We start from the raw sequence: 17606 nt of genomic DNA, 5'->3' as shown, positions 1-17606 counted from the left end.
GTAGCACGGTCTGGACGTAGTCTGGAAGTAGTCAACATCTGCCTCAACAGTCTGGCAAATTAAAAGAAGGCCAGTAGGTCTAAACGAGTCACAGAAAGTAAGCGCCAGAATAAAGTAGTCCAACAATAGGCCATGTGATTGAATATCCAGTAGGAATAAGTAAAACTAAAAATGTTCTTGAAAAATTAGCCAAATATGAGCTATCTAAAAAGATTAAATTGGCTCAACAACAGATAAGGCACATTAACTTTGCCAGTCATCACCAGTCAACCCCAACCCATATTTCCACACACCCATATGACTATATGGCACCAGCCTGGCTATCAGTCCACCCCAACCCCTTTTATACCCTCCCACCCATAACACACTGGATTATGATAAATGGGGAGACCAGCCTACTTCAGCTTCTTGTTGAAGCCAGACACCTTTTAACGTTCACCAGCTTGTCGATGTCGGGGGAAAGTTTCTGAGTCCGTGCGTCGTCTCCTCACTCCGCACATCAACACTCGTGTTCTCCCTCCGCTTCCTCATTAACCCCTGAGCCACCAACAACCAGCCAATGAGAGCCCGTCATTCCACACAGCCCCACAGCCATTTGTCAAGAACTGTCACATGTCCCACCGCGACCCATTCACTGACCCTCTGGACATCTTAGTACTTTTTTTTTTTTTCAAAAAAAATCAAATACTAAAAAATATTTGACCCTTATCACCCGCGGGCCGGATGTGACATACAGTCGGGCCGGATCCGGCCCGCAGGCCGCCACCCCGGCATCCCTGGTGTAATGCCATAGTAGTGTAATACTACGTGGTAATCCGTTTTTCAGGAGCTCGGACGCGATGGCATCTGCTGTGACTGGGCAGCTTGGGGGCTTTGTGCATCTGCCTGTTAGCCGGTTGATGTTTTGCCACGCCTTCTGACTAGAGTGGGTAAAGTCAATTGACTCAACAACTTCAGTCCATCTGTCTCTGAGTGTGGTGTCCAGTCTCTGAAGCAGTGCTTCTGCAGTCGCATCCACATCTTCCCTGGAGATAGCCCTCTGGTGGGTGCTCAGGAGGCGGCTGCACTCCTCGTCCCAGCCAGGGATGTAGTTCCTGTTGTAGCCGCGTGGGATGGTCTTTTTTGCCGCTCCTAGGAGGACCTTACAGTAGGCTTCATAGGCGGTGTCCACGTTGGCTGCATCAGGTTCTGGCAGACTAGCAATCCTTCTTTCTGTCTCCTGAGCAAATGACTCCCAGTTGGCCTTTTCGAAAGTTCCATCTTTTGACAGGTTTCCCTGGTACCGGTTGCACCAGTGATGGGACTTTAATGATGGACGGTCGGTGGTGTGAGCGGGGAAACCTGTCTAGGACGCGTCTCTCCGGTTTCGGGTCATTGCTCCGGCACACAGCGAAGGCCAGGTCCGGGTTGGTAGAGGTGTTCCAGCGTGCAGAGAAGAAGCTTGGCGGCTCCTTGGGGTCGTACAGTAGCAGGGCATCGATGTTGGAGGCTCATTCACTCAGCGCCACTCCGTTTGATGTTGTGTAGTTGTAACCCCAGTCTGTGTGTTGACAGTTGAAGTCACCTGCGTAGATGGCGGGGGCAGTTATGGGCGGGAGTGACGTAGCAGACAGCTCTGATGGTGGGGGCTTATATACGTTGATGACTGAAGTTTCCTGGATTTTAGTAACCAGCCACTCGATGTTGGAGCCTGGTGGGGATTGGCTAGTGGCTGACCAGGTTAGTTCAGTCCTCACGAAGGTTGCCACTCCGTGCTGCTTGCTGTGAATGGACCCAGCGAGATGGAAACCTGGCATCTTGAGGATGTTATTGTTAGTGCAGTGTGTCTCCTGCAGGAGTACAGCCGCTGCCCCATTGGAATCAGCCAGGTAACGTACGATTTCGAGTTTGGCGGTGGTGAGGCCCTCGACTTTGAGTTGGAGCACTGGAAGACCACGGTTTTCGACGGTCAAGATGACCGTGCGTCCTGAGTGGGGCGCTTCTCCGTTCCTTGGCCTGCCAGCTCTTTGTTTGGTTGGCGACATTCGTTTCACAAGTTGGTCTTGCACCATCTCTTGTTACTCACAGGGAAGGCCGCGTGAAGGCTGTCGTCTTCTTCCCCCACAGGAGTGGGAGAGGGCTGGGCCAACCCAAATCCACCACTACATCTTGGATCCAGGAGATGGAGCCACAGGAGACCTTCTTCCACGCCAGCAATGGACTCTGCTGAACCGTCTGCGTACTGGGGTCGGTCGGTTTAAATCTTCAATGAAGAAGTGGGGCCTGGCAGACAGCGCTGCATGCGAGTGTGGTGCCCCTGAACAGACTGTCGAACATATTATGACCACCTGCCCCCTACACAGACCACCCTCGGAAGCCGGCCTCTTTGACGTGGGACCAGAGACAAGGGCATGGCTACAAGACACTGAGTTGGACCTCTGATGTTACACGAGAGACGTTTACGACTATTATTACAGCATTCCACCTGTGAACAGCGTGTATCGTGGGGCTATGCTGTGTGCTTGCTTATCCGTCAGGCATGATAGCGTGCAGCATGACTACTCATCTAGCATTTTCATTAGCATATTAGCATAGCCGTTTGTCACATCTATTACGCATCATTTTCATATCGCTGCGGCTGGCTAAATTCAAATCCATCATCTAAACGTATTATCCTTATGTTAATAGCTGCTTACCTGGTGCACCGGCAGCGGCTCACTCAGTCCATGAGCCTCGGGTACGGACTCATCATCTCCTCCTCCCTGTTCATGGCTAATACTACGTCACCCCCTTCCACCATCTGTGCTGTCTCCATGGGTGGATCGCTACAGCTAGCCTCCTCGCCCTGTCCACTGGTGCTGGTGGTGCTTGATTCACCTGAGGTGGAGGGGGCTCCCGAAGCACCTCCACTGAACATGTCAGTTATTTTAGCACATTTTCCGGCGTCTGCGGCTAGATTTTTGAGCCTTTTGGCCCTGAGCTTTTCAGCTCCACCTTTACGCTTTGGTTTGTCCATTGCCGTCTTCCACTCTCGCGCGCATAGCTAAATACAGGAAGGGGTGGGGCGTAATAATTGGTTCTGTCTCAGATGGCGCACTTGTGCACTTATTGGCGTATTGGTTAGGTTACCCACCGAATAGTGCCGAAGTGACATCTGAGACACAAATTTAGTACCCCCCCACATGCATGGGCCGAGGGCCGTCAACATGACATCGTGGGCCGCCGGTCAGTTTATTTATTTCAAAAAAAAAAAAATTAAAAAAAATCCGGGGGCGGCCATCGACCCTCGAGGGACGTCGGCCCAGCGGGAAAATGCCCGGTATGCCCGATTGCCAGTCCAGCCCTGGCTGTGAGTCCTAATTGGACTGCACCATGTCTGTTGCCATCATGGGAGGGGACATGGTTTCCTTATCTCTATTTGTAATTGTTAAATCTTTAATTATTGCTTTCTATTTCTATTTAATTCATTTTCCTTAGTTAATATGGTATGGTCTAATACGGGGATGTTATGTTGTGGCGGTAGTTTGTTTTCAGCGTTAGCCTGTCTATGTGTATCCCCCTCTTTGTTTTGAGTGGCTTGACCAGCCACCATATATGTTCCTATCTCTCAGTCGAGGGGGGCTGTTTTTTTGTGGTGATGCTGTCAACAGGATAATTTGCCTTTTACCGGTTGTGAGATTTTCTTTTTACTTTTTGGTAATGGGAACTGAAATAAAAACACACTTTTCGTTCAAAGAAACTCTGTGGCTCTCTGGTCTTCCTGCTCGGTCCCTCTCAGTGAACGATGAACTGAACTATTCACTTTCAATAATATGAATGTTAATTTAAGTGAGGTTCACTCAAATTCACATTCATTTTTGAAAGTCACTCAAATTCACATTCATTTTTGAAATCATCACTGTATCAGGCCATCATGTGATATATACCAGAAGCGAGAGAAAATGTGTGTGTGTGCACGGGAGGACGTGTTCTGGCCCTGTTTCCCGGGTATCAACGCGTACCAGACCAGGGCAGCGGAGGAACCGGGCAAATTTAAGGCGCTGGTGTTGTCCTACGTTCCCATCACAAGGGGGGTGGAGTTCTCCGACCAAGGCTTTCCTTCTGTGCCTCCACTGGAGCAATGCTTGGCTTCCGTGTTCGGAGTAGAAGTTAATCCACTCGGTGGAAGGCGGCCCACGCCCCCCTCCCCTTCGAGTCAGATGGTGATAAGGCTGGCGGATCGTTCGCACCAGTGTGCTGCCCAGGCGATAGCAGCGGCTAACAACGTAGCGCTGTTGTCGCACTGGCTGAAGTCAATGACCATCAAACCTGACCTCCCGGCCGATCTTGCAGAGGACCTGACCAAAGCTTCGAGCACACTTCTCACCCTGAGTGCGGCCGTCACTGTGGCGAAGTACCGCATTACAGCCTGGCAGACTCTAATCCATCGGTGTGTCTGGCTTAACCTTTCCAACCTGTCGGGCGGGGGGGGGGGGGGGGGGGGGGGGGGGGTGCGGAAGGAGCTCCTGGTTGGCTCCCATCTGTCTGGACGGACTCTTCGGGCCCCGGCTGCAGACGGCTCTCGACGACATGCAAAAGACTGCAGATGAGGCCGATAGGTTCAGGAGGCACATGTCGCGAGATCACCGGGCTCCTTCTCATCAGCGGACGAGGCGTCCCGCGTCAGCTTCTCGGCCCCCTGCTCCACCTGTCCAACCCCCACCTCCCCATTCGGGCCCGCCGGCTGCACGGCACACACTGCGGTGGAGGAAGACTCGACGAGCAGCCTGTACCTGGTCCAACCCACTGGAGGAACCCCCCAGGAAACAGTGGAGGAGACTTTCACTTTTTGGGGGGTTATGTGTGATATGATATGTTTTTTTCCCGAGGTAACTGACTCTGCTGTCACTGTTTCACACACATCCTCCACACTGTGTGAGCTACCCATTGATACACGGCACAGACTCACGACACTAAGTCAGTACATCTCCTCTGTCACAAAAACAAAGTGTTCCCCCACACCTTTTTCTGTTGACAGTAAGTGTGTCCATGAGCCATCGAGAGTCATCTCCACGCCTCGTATGGACAGCACCATTCTCCTCTGTCTGCACTCAGCGTCTCCCTTCCTCCTTTCTCAAGCTCATAAGAGATGCGTTCAGGAGCCTTATAAAATAAAAAAAGACATCCTAAACGACAGTTTCTGACATTGACGCGTCATGGGTTGTTCCGGAGTGTTCTCCGAAGTGATCAACGGGGGTCAAGGCTCTGGCCTGGCTCGTCACCATGACAACCGTAACGTGCCAAATAGATGTACGCCCCCTCTCAGAGCCTTACTCATCTCATGAACATTCTCTCGATCTCCAGTCAGAGCTACAGGAACTTTTGAGAAAAAAGGCAATTTCCAAAATTCCTCAGGGAGAGGAGAGACAGGGGTTTTACTCGTTTTTTTTCCTGGTTCCAAAAAAGACAGGAGCAGTGAGACTCATCCTCGACTAGTCTCAGTTCAACAAGTCGATCATGGAGAGACGATTTCACATGCCCCCAATCAGACAAGTGTTGGAGTGTGCTCACCAGGGAGACTGGTTCACCTCCATAGATCTGAAGGATGCATATTTCCACGTGTCGATCGTTTCGAAACACAGGCGATATCTGCGCTTCTCATTCCAGGGGATACAGTATCAGTACAACCGCTTGCCGTTCGGTTACTCTCTGGCTCCACGCACTTTCTCTAAGTGTGTGGAAACGGCGCTGGAGCCGTTACGCAGGGCAGGGATGAGAGTGCTATTCTACCTGGACGATCTGCTATTATTAGCTCGCTCCAGGGAAGAAGCTGTTTTACAGATAAAAACAGTGTGTCATCTGTCGAGTCTGGGCTTCACGATAAACTGGAAGAAAAGCTCCGCTCTCCCCGCCCAGTTCGTGACGGGCAGTGCATCTACCAGAGCTTCATACACATCCAAATGGAGCGCTTTTCAGCATTGGTGTGTAGACAGGAGTCTGGATCCCACTGTGTGTCCCCTGCCTCAGGTGTTGTCATTCCTCCAGCTACTGATGGATAGGAATTTGGCTTTCAGCACAGTTAAGTCAAATGCTGCTGCTATTTCTTCCTGTCATGAGGGGTTCGTGGCAGAACAGTTTTCAGTCATCCTCCGACGAAGTGTTTCCTGAGGGGCGTAAGAAGAGACAGCCAGTGTCACGTTCCTTGGCCCCTCAGTGGGATTTAGCACTGGTTCTGCATTGGTAAAGGCTCTTTTAGAACCGTTGGAGCAAATTCTGCTTCAATTATTGTAAGTCAAAACAGCTTTGTTGTTGGCTTTGACATCTGCAAAGAGGGTTAGTGATTTGTATGCTCTCTCTGTGGCACCTTCATGTCTTCAGATCCAAGGAGATGGCAGCTTGGCTATTCTACGCCCTAATCCTGCTTTTACACCTAAAAAGCATCCAAGCTCTTTCCGATCATAGTGCAGCTGGTAACCAGAACGATCGTGCATTTTGTGATAAAAGCATGAAATTTGGTACACTTATAGCCAAAGGCATTCTCAAAAGATTTGGATATGGAGCCACCATGAATTTTCAAAATGGCGCCCATGGCAGCCATCTTTCAAAATGGCTGTCAGTAACAACTGTTCGCTTATGAATGATGGATATAATATGATGTTTCAGGCTTATTTACCATACATAGTACTTGGTAAATGTCTTTTGGATAATCTAAATTTGTCATTAAATATTCAAGATGGCTGACATCTTCAAGATTGCAGCCATCACTTTTATGACTGTCTGATATGGGTGATCTCGGTGTCAAACCAGTATTATTTTTTATTTCCTTTTCTTTGTGCAGAATTCAAATTTGGAACTTTACAATTGGCCAGAAGCTTCCTTCTAACTCAGAAATGGTGACCACAATAGTCACACTTGGTGACCACTGGTCACCTACAACAAGATGGCAGCCATATTTCTGAAATTAAATCTATAATTTCAAGTACACTATCATCTATTTTATTGTAATTGAAATGTTACCCAATGTCGCGAGATCACCAGGCTCCTTCTCATCATTTTCCCAAAGGAAAAAAGCACATACTTAACCTACGCACGTGCCCATGCATCACAATGGGCACAAAGCACGTGCGTAGGCTAAGAACCATTGGTGGGACCAAGTCATTTTTTTGCAAGTCCCAAGTAAGTCTCAAGTCTTTGCCCTCAAGTCCCGAGTCAAGTCCCAAGTCAAGACAGGCAAGTCCCGAGTCAAGTCCAAAGTCAAGACTGACAAGTCTCAAGTCAAGTCCAAGTCCTGCTGTTTGAGTTTCGAGTCTTTTCGAGTCCTTTTGATCACTGAGTAATAATATATTTACACAGATCATGTATGCTTTTAAAATCTGTATTTATTTATTTATTAAAACAAGTGCAATTGAAATTACAGAACAAAAATTGTGCCAACATTGCACTTCCCTATTGCACTATTAACCAGTCATTTTTAACATTTAACTCATATTTTGCAAGAATATTCTTCATTTTAAACCACTCCTACAGAATGAACACATTTGAAAAAACAAGTGCAACTGTAATTATTTGTACAAAAGTGCTAACATTGTATTTTGCATTTTAACTAGTTCCACAGCAGTTTCTGTCCTGTCCTGTGTTTATCTCATCTCATTTATCTCACCTCATATTGTTTGTGTGTGTGTGTACATGTGAGAAACATAACAAATACATGAACATGAACATTTCTGTCCTGTCCTGTGTTTATCTCATCTCATTTATCTTACCTCATATTGTCTGTGTGTGTGTGTACATGTGAGAAACATAACAAATACTTGAACATAACAATGAACAGGGTTGTGCTTTTTATATGTCAGGGCCCTATGCTGAATTGCATTTGCAAAAGACCAAATTGGCCAAAAGTCTGTCAGTCATTTGTGCACGATGTGCTCGTAGTATGATTCCACCAATTGCCGCTGCGAGCCATTTTGGTGCCCTAAGCATAACTCCTCTATGATTACGTTAAATAATCATCAATAAGTACAAACAAGAATAGTCAATCTCCTTTAACTTTTTTTGAGCAATTTAATATATCTCTTGTTCTGCCTTTTTTGTGATCTACATGGCTAAAAGGTACCTAATATTTCTATACTGAAATAATATCGGCATTATAATTGTAAGCTAATTTATTTTATGACGTTATTGTTGAGGGTTGATTTGTATTTCCGGTTTTAAGTGGGTTGTTGGTAGTGACTCTTATTTTGAAAGGGGGTTTTAAAGGAAGTGGGTGCTGTGATGAGTGAAGTTGTAAAATGAACGGAGAATAAACGGGTGTGCTGTCCCGAACGCATGACCTGCTCTCGTGTCCTTTGTTGGCTGAAGCCGGACTTATGATAAAACCAAACGCTCGGCTACATAATTATAATAACTATGATAATTTTTCAGTTGCTTTTTTTTGGTGCCCCCTCAGGACTTGGTGCCCGACGCACAGCGCGTAGTGCGCGTTTTGGGAGCGGCGGCGCTGCACACACACACACAGACGCACACAAACACGATGACAGATACAGAGCGCTCCTTAATAACATACTTTTTAATCTTTGTGTTTTGGGGAAAGGAGCAAGTCTTATCAAGTCAAACGGCTCAAGTCCAAGTGAAGTCACGAGTCATTGATTTTGAAGTCCAAGTCGAGTTGCAAGTCTCTTTACATTTTGTCAAGTCGAGTCTAAAGTCATCAAATTCATGACTCGAGTCTGACTCGAGTCCAAGTCATGTGACTCGAGTCCACACCTCTGCTAAGAACATGCTTTTTTCCTTTGGGAAACCCATCCATTGCCCTTTTCTGTATTTAATGTGCTAGTTGTGGTGTAAGTTAAGTGGTAGTGTAGTTTAGTTTCCTAAATGCTATCTAATTCTAGGCCCACATCTGCTTAGCTTACAGAGTTAGATGTAGTTAGATAGCCGCACCTGAATGGACAGGATGTGCCAGCGCGGGAGAGCCGAGCCAAGGGTAACGGGGCTTTATATGATTTTCATATAGTTACCCGGATGGTGTACAGATCGCACAGGAATTAAATGGTACTGGATGAACGATCGGGCTAGGTGTAGGGTAATGTTATCCGAACCTAGTTGTGTCCCATACTTGATTGTGTTTCCCTGTAGTAAAAGGTGGTAAAAGGATAACCCCTCTGCCACTACTGCAGACATTGTTTTTCTTACCTGACAAAATGTCGAAGAAGTTCCAGCTTGTGAATTTTGATGGTCAAGGACCATCAACATCTTGCACAGCCAAGACTGACTGGAATCTCTGCATTATATGCCAAGAGCACACGGCAGAGGCATTGAGATATCCTTTGCAGTCCACGCGAGCAGTCAAGGGGAGTGGATACACTTCACTTGCGGAGCAGTTAATCCAGTTTAATGAACTTGGTCAGCTCTATTCAACGTTGTCAATTGGAAGACTGGATGAGGGCCATGGTATTGAAGCTGCCATGATTGCAAACAAAGCACAATACCATCACACATGCAGGCTGAAGTACAACGAAACCAAGTTGCAAAGAGCAAAAAAGCGAGCTTCGGGTGAATGTCCTGATCAACAGTCAGAATCGAAACTCAGAAGGTCCCAACCGATCCGGACTCCTGAAATGAGACAGGAAGACATCTGTTTTTTTTGTAAACAGCCTGCTGGCAATGAAGGCCTTCATGAGGCTGCAACCTTCCAATTGGACAATCGGGTGCGCGCTGCTGCAACCCTACGCCAAGACACAGAATTGCTTTGACGACTTAGTGCTGGGGACATGGTGGCTATAGAAGCTAAGTATCATACCAGATGCCTAATAGGTCTCTATAATCGTGCCAGAGGGGCAAACTTAGAAGGTCTTCAAGGTAATGGCCAGGGACATGCAGCGTAAACTTCTAGTGTTGTGTTTGCTCAGTTGGTGCTTTATATAGAAGAGACCAGACAGCAAGATGGGTCGGCACCTATTTAAACTAGCTGAACTTGCCCAGCTCTAAAAGTCATGGATGGAACAGCTAGGTGTAGAGGTTGATAACAGAGTTCACTCTACACGGCTGAAACAGAGACTTCTTGCAGAGTTCCCCGATATGCGAGCTTACACCAAGGGGAGAGATGTCCTAATGGCCTTTGAATCTGACATTGGCACTGCTCTTGCCAAAGCCTGTGAGCAGGATAACAACGAAGATGCTATGCACATTGCACGTGCTGCACAGATTGTCCGACGTAACATCTTCGGTGAGGCCAAACCATTTAATGGTTTCCCTGAAAAATGCCAAGAGGACTCTGTGCCACAGCTGTTGCTTACCCTTATTAACATGATCTTAGAGGGACCTAGCATCAAAGACCAGATGGAAGAAGCAGCATCTTCTGCAGCACTTACTATTGCTCAGTTGCTGAAATTCAACAGTGTTAAGCACAAGCGGGCATCAAACACAGCAGCTTTTGTCAGACACAGTACTGCACAGGAGACGCCAGTTCCATTATACATAGGACTGATGCAGCATGCCCACACACGTAAAAGGGAACTTGTAGATAAAATGGCACATCTGGGCTTGAGCGTATCCTATGATCGTGTTTTACAGCTGTCAACTCAGATGGGAAACCATGTCTGCCAGCAGTTCCATAGAGAGCAAGTGGTATGCCCTCCACAGTTGCGCAGTCATGTGTTTACCACTGCTGCTGTTGACAATATTGATCATAACCCCAGTTCAACAACAGCTAGGGATTCTTTCCATGGCACGGCAATCTCTTTAATCCAGCATCCGTCTTTTGTGGGTGAAGGAACTGACCGAAGCCTTGTTGTACTGAGTGGCCCTGATGGAGGATGTTCCAGGACCATTGACCGATTGCCAGCATACTACACTGAGGTTCCCCCTGTTGCTAGCAATATCAAGGTCTCACAGGTTCCAGAAATGAAAGTACAATCACTCACTAGAGATGGCATCGGCCAGCATACCAAGGAAGAGTACCAGTGGTTAGATAATGCAACTGAGGTCATTGAAAACAAGAGACCTGCAGGTGATTCATTGGATACCTCTTGGGCTGCCTTCCATGCTAGCCGCCAGACACCAGGAGTTCGTGCCACATGTTCCACTGTTCTTCTTCCACTTTTTCAGGAAAGTGCTCATACTGTGGCTATGATCAAGCATTGACTTGATGTCATAAGTAAATCGGTGGAACACTTGAATCCTGGCCAGAGTCCAGTCGTCACATTTGACCAACCATTATATGCCCTGTCAAAACAATTTGTTGGGGAACTGGTTGCAAGGAAGCGGTTGGGTTGAAGCACTAGTTCAAGCTGACATCTCATCTCCAGGGACAGCTGACTCCTTCCTCAAAGCAGCCCATGTATCACGCACCAGGAGAGCCCATCAAATTACAGCAGCAGCTCTGAATGTTCTGCAGCACCGAGCTTATGACAACTATTGTGAAACTCAAACAGATCAAGTTCCTCTAGCTTTTGAAGTTTGGTGCAGCCAGAGAGCAGAAAACATCCCACAATTTCAATACTGGTCTATTGTTCTTGAGCTAGAGCTGCTTGTCCTAGTCTTTGTGCGATCCTTGCAAGAGGCATCTTTCTCCATGTACCTTGATGCATTAACAGAACTAGCCAAATGGTTTCATGCAATGGATCACACCCATTATGCAAGATGGATTCCAGTTCACCTGAGAGACATGGCTGAACTACCAAGGACACACCCTAACGTAGCTCAGGCATTCAAGGCAGGCAAATTCACTGTCCAGAAGACAAAAAATGTGTTCTCCTCTATGGCCATTGACCAGGCCCATGAGCAGATGAATGCTTGCATTAAAGGAGATGGTGGTGCTGTGGGCCTTACTGACAACCCATCTGCACTATTGCGATGGATGGTAGCAGGACCAGAAGTTGCACGATCCATACAAGAGTTTGACATTGATTCCAAGAAATCAGATAACACACGTGACCATGACCAAACAACAAGTATCCAGGTCTCATTCATCAAAGATGTACAATATTTGGTCAGTGCAATGGAACACTTTGGAAATCCATTTGAAGAGGAAAGCAAGGACCTGATTGTTCTCCACTCAAAGGAACTTGCTGGACCTTCAGCTGCTGAGGTAGTCAGAAAGGTGAAGCAGATAGGAGAGCACCAATTTGAAGCTTTCACCAAAGAACGCCTTGTTGAGAGAACAAAGACAGTGGACAACACCATACCAAGAAATAAGCTTCTGGTGTTTGGTACTTCAACCGTGAGGAGAGTATCAAAACCGAAACAGAAAATAGTCTCTCTCAAACAGGACATGGAGCTCTTTTCAAGGTTATTCATTGCTTGCCAGACCCGAGATGGAAACCTAGAGGAGTTCTTTCGACACGAGAACCAACCATGTCCACCAGCGCTTTCTGATGGGGGAGGTCTCCGACTGGGAGTGAAGAGTGATCTGCTTCCATGCCTGGAACAAGTTCACAGTGCATACTCTGACAGTCCAAAGGTTACCTGCACCATTGTAGATGGGGCAGCCATCATCCAGATGCTGAAACCAAGTTCAGTAAAAACCTTCAATGACTATGCCCATGTGATCTTCATTCCATATCTGACCAGAAAGTTTGAAACTGTGTCCAGGCTTGATCTGGTGTGGGACCGCTACTTGTCTGACTCTCTGAAAGCTGCTACGAGAGCAAAGCGTGGCACTGGAATTCAGAGACGTGTGGTAGGTGATGCAGCCATTCCCAGGAACTGGCAAAACTTTCTTAGAGTTGACAGCAATAAGACTGAGTTGTTTGCCTTTCTCTCGGAGGCTCTGCTCAGATGGTTTGTGCAGGAGGATAAACAGCTTGTCATCACAAGTGACATGGAAGTCCTTAGCAAGCCACCTCTCCCAGATAGGACATCGATTGCTCCTTGCACGCATGAGGAAGCGGATAGTCACATGTTATTGCACGTAGCCCATGCAGCAAGAAACGGCCACCACAAAATTATGATTCAAACAGTTGATATTGATGTTGTGGTGCTGGCTGTGGCAGTGGCTCAGACTCTACAACCAGAGGGTAAGTAAACATAGAGATCATCCATATCTAACCAGTTGGTGGCCATTTTGAATTTTCAATGAAAATGTTCCACTATCCAAAAGACATTTACCAAGTAGTATGAATGGTAAATAAGTCTGAAATATCATATTAAATCCATCATTCATAAGAAAACAGTTGTTGCTGGCGGACATTTTGAAAAATGGCTGCCATGGGCGCCATATTGAAAATTCATGATGGCTCCACATCCAAATCTTTTGAGAATGCCTTTGGCTATAAGTGTACCACATTTCATGCTTTTATCACAAAATGCACAATTCCTTTATATTTTGGAACTAACCTCTTGTACTATCAAGGGTGATCTCTTTGGAGTCTTTTTCCCACCCCCTCACAATTCAGAGGAAGAGGCCACTTCCCATCTTCTCTGTCCTGTGCACGCACTGGCCTGTTACGTGGCGCGCACGGCCATGGTGCGACGTTCACAGCGTCTGTTTGTGCATTACAGCGAGCATTCTAAAGGGCTCCCCCTGTTGGCACAGCGCCTGTCTCACTGGCTCGGTGAGGCCGTCTCACAGGCTTACGTCTCATCAGGCATGGACCCCCCACAGAGCATCAGAGCGCATTCCACCAGAGGATTTTCTTCCTCGGCTGCTTTGCATGGAGGAATGATAGTGGAGGATATCTGCACTGCAGCTTCCTGGTCTTCCCCCTGTTCTTTCATCCGCTTTTACCTGCGGGATGTTTCCCGTTTTTCCATGGCTCACTCTGTACTGAGTGTTTTGTCAGAGTGATGGTTTATTGGATGCATCTGAATGACGCTCTCCCTCCCATCGGTAGAGCTGGGGAGAGCTGTCTGACTTCTACTCTGTACTTGCTGGACTGTTACAGTGCGTAACGTTCGTCTGCCACGTCTTACAGCAGTACATATTCTTGACCATTCTATCATGGAAATATTCTTCATATTCCATTATGATGCCTGGAATGGTTTGTTGGTTATTGGGCAGATGTGTTTATGCTTGTGGTACTGTACAGACCCAAGGAGGCATGGACTACATCGAGCTTCGCCTTTAACCCACTAGCGATAGCCTTAAAGGACGAAGCCTATATGATATAGAATGTTAGTTACGTATTGTAACTCTTCATTCTATGAGTAAAGGCGCAGCCCTTTAAGTCTTGGGCCTCACTGGTTTTCCTTTATGGCTGAAGAAAAAGCTATTAGTAGGGAAGCTAGCGGCTGGTCTCACCCCAATTTATACAAGGTGAGACCGGGATGGGAACCAAAGTTGGTGGGCGTGGACCAAAGCTTTCAGTGCTGCGCATGCGCATGAGGGATAAACCCACTAGCAACAGCCTTAAAGGGCGAAACCTATACTCATAGAATCTAGAGTTACAATACGTAACTAACGATTTCCTGGCCCATGATGAAGGCTTCACCTACACTTGACCTCTAGTGCACTTCCATCCGTCCTGGGTGAGGGATCCCTCACATGTGGCTCTCTCTGAGGTTTCTACGTATTTTTACTAGTAGTTTTTCCTTACTCTTGCTGAGGGTTAAGGACAGAGTCTCACGATGTTAAAGCCCTATGAGACAAATTGTGATTTGTGAATATGGGCTATACAAGTAAAATTTGATTGAGTTATTGATTGAATATGATTATGTTAAATGTGACAGGTTAAGCATATCAAAGAGGCCCCTCACACTGTGGGATAGCAGGCCAACCTCAAAAGGCAATTTGCAGCTGTTTCCCAAATGTAGCCGGCGCAATTGACATCACTCATATTGCTATAACGGCTCCGTCAGAAAATGAGTGTTTGTGTTTAAACAGAAAACAAGTGCACATTAATAACATTCAACTGTGTGACTCAAACTTGGTCCTGACGAATGTGGTGGCATGATGGCCATTCAACCCTGATGTATAATGATTCACCGTTAGGGTTGGTAATGAATAATCGATGATCGATTATTTGTCATTAAGAATTAATTTGAATAAAAATCCAAGCCTAATGAATAATCGTTTTAGTCCTGCGCATTATGAGAACAACATCTTCCGGTATCTTGCGCAAGCGCGACTTCCTACAGCAGATGAGAAAAGATGAAGCAGGCAAGGAGAAGTGAAGTAAGGGACCATTTCTCAAGTCCGCTGCAGTTACTGTGACGCTGTATTGACTTACCATCAGGCCCGGCCCGAGGCATAAGCGATACAAGCGGGAGCTTGGGGCCTCCTGACCGCCAGGGGGCCCCCTATCGGAAAAAAAAAATTATAATTAAAAATAATTTAAAATAATAATAATATTAAATAACTTAAACAAGTGACCTGATTGAATGAAATAAAGAATACATCTATACAAGAAAATTCTGATTTTACGATCAATATATCTGCCAGCGTTCAAGTCATGCATATCAACTGCGTGCTCAATCTGCTGACAGATAACTCGCGGTCATGGACAGACACTGCATAATACTCAAGGTTAAGTTGGAAGGGACATATATAAGCATGTCATCTAAAAGGACGTATCTCTCTGGTGCCCAAAAACGGAAAAAGAAAAGGACAGAAGATGACAAAAAAGAGCAAGATAAAGGTATGATTGCATGATTATTTAAAATATGTTTTGAACTCATTTGAGGGAGGAGCAGCTCAAGCTATCATAGGAGTTAGCTAGCTAGCTAGCGAGTTAATGTCATCTTATATTTGACATCACATGAGCTATATTCATCAACAGTGTATGTATCTCATTAATATACATTTATCTAGGTGTTCATGTCAACGATATTGGCAGTGTTTAGGATGTTCAATCAAACATGTACTGCTAGCTCTTGCCAGGCTTAATCTAACGTTAGCTCGCTGACTGAGGTGGACATTAGCACTAGTAGCTAGCTACATGAAAACAGTACTGTTTTATAAATGTGACATAGTGGTGAGTCTGACAGCGACTAAGTGCAGAGTCTTAGTCCGTGAGATATCGGTTTATATTGGAGGAAACAGCCAAAGGTGAACTTAACCTTCTAGGTGTAAGGGATGCAAGCTAGCATTGCTGTGCTTGTGCACGTTAGTAAAAGTGACATCTCAGCCAAAGACGGAGCACAATGTGCGCTCTGCTCTAAGATCTTTGTTGAGAGATGGCCTATTGGTCTTTATGAGAAAACACCATGTTGAAGTGAGGAGACGTCTGTGATAAAAATATACTTATATTGTATTAATATTATATTTAGGATGTTAAGTGTTCACCACATTGCAATTAGGCTGTGCCTTATTTTGCCTCACTAGAATAGGAATGGTTAGGTGTGGAATTGTTTGTTGATGAGTGTAAGTAATGATGGCAAAATAAACTCATTTTTCATAAACTCACTATCAACTATGCACTTTTGCAATGTTATTTTTTCAGGAACACTGTTGAAGTATTTTGGAGCACAACCAACTGTACCTGCCCCCGATGTGTCATCAAGTGTCAGTGCCTCCACAGCTGATGATACAGCAGGTGAGGTTTTTCTTGATGGCAAATGGCTACATAGTCTTTTAATATGACATGACACATTTAAAAAAAAATAATTACATTTTTTTTATTTGTTGATTTATTTATTTTATCTTTGCAGGTTCACCCCCAGCAGACTTACAGTCACCTGAAAGTGAGGAAGAACTTTTACCCATTGAGGAACAGTTACCAGCATTGACAGTCACTGATACACCGACTTCAACCTCTGCCGGCATAACAGGTCAGTTAATCTAACAGTTTTTGTTTTATGTTGCCTTACTTAACTGTGAAATATCTTGTGTTATGTTATGATTCTATTTTTGTATCTAATGTCCCTACAGGTCCTTCTACAGCATCCACTGCTATGGATGTCCCATCCACTCCCTCAACAAGCACCAGCTATCAAGGTGGATCAACAGCTCCTCCAATTGACCCAGCTGAATGGTCAGCATTCCTGTCTGACTCACAAAGGACTGATCTGGTAAGAAGAGGGCCAGTGCAAATTAGTGACACCTTCACCTTCCCCAAAAAATCTAATGGTCGAAGCTTTCATTACCATTATACGTGTAGACAATTAGTTAATGGGGTTTAAAAGGTTAATTGAATACTGAGTCACTTTCATTATTTAATCTATGTATCTATGTAACGTTCTATTTTTTATTATATTCATGCTTGTCTATTTTGGTTTTATTTTGTAATTGGAAATTGCTAACTTAATACGCATTTGCACAGTTGCAAATTATTTATTTAATATGTTTGTGATCGTTTGTTTGGAATACAGAGGCACTATCATTATTTATTTTTTATTTTTTAATGTTATTTTTGATAATACTAATGTTTGTGTATTTTGATTTCAGTTTAAGATTGCACATTTACAAATCTGTTGAAATTAAACTGATACTTTAAAAAAAAATACAAATGCTGTTGTATTTAATTATTTTACAATTTAACTTCAGTAAACCACACTTGATGCTCTACTTTGAATATGAAAGTTTAAAATAAATCTGTGATCTAAGTGCCCTCTAAGGTTAAAAGGTGACTGTTTTGGTGTAAATAATGACTATAATAATACAGGGGTCTATCAAGGGACAAAAGTCTAGAATATTTTTGGCATGAGAGCAACTGAATGAGCCTTCCAGGCCCAAGAGGTCAAGGGGCACTGAAGCCCAAGCCTAAGTCACC

At 45.4% G+C, this 17606-nt stretch overlaps 1 protein-coding gene across 1 annotated transcript; it reads left to right on the top strand.

Annotated features, from left to right (window-relative positions):
- The first annotated feature begins 15254 nt into the window (after positions 1-15254).
- On the top strand, positions 15255-17331 carry LOC133962528 (uncharacterized). The gene is made up of 4 exons (XM_062398164.1): positions 15255-15533; positions 16338-16430; positions 16546-16665; positions 16766-17331. Exons 1-4 carry the CDS (start codon positions 15395-15397, stop codon positions 17014-17016), a joined length of 603 nt encoding a protein of 200 aa, XP_062254148.1. The 5' UTR covers positions 15255-15394; the 3' UTR covers positions 17017-17331.
- Positions 17332-17606: the final 275 nt, after the last annotated feature.

Source organism: Platichthys flesus, chromosome 10 (genome assembly GCF_949316205.1).
Source record: "Platichthys flesus chromosome 10, fPlaFle2.1, whole genome shotgun sequence".
Classification (NCBI taxonomy): Eukaryota; Metazoa; Chordata; class Actinopteri; order Pleuronectiformes; family Pleuronectidae; genus Platichthys; species Platichthys flesus.
This window is presented reverse-complemented; position numbering and strand designations above follow the sequence as displayed.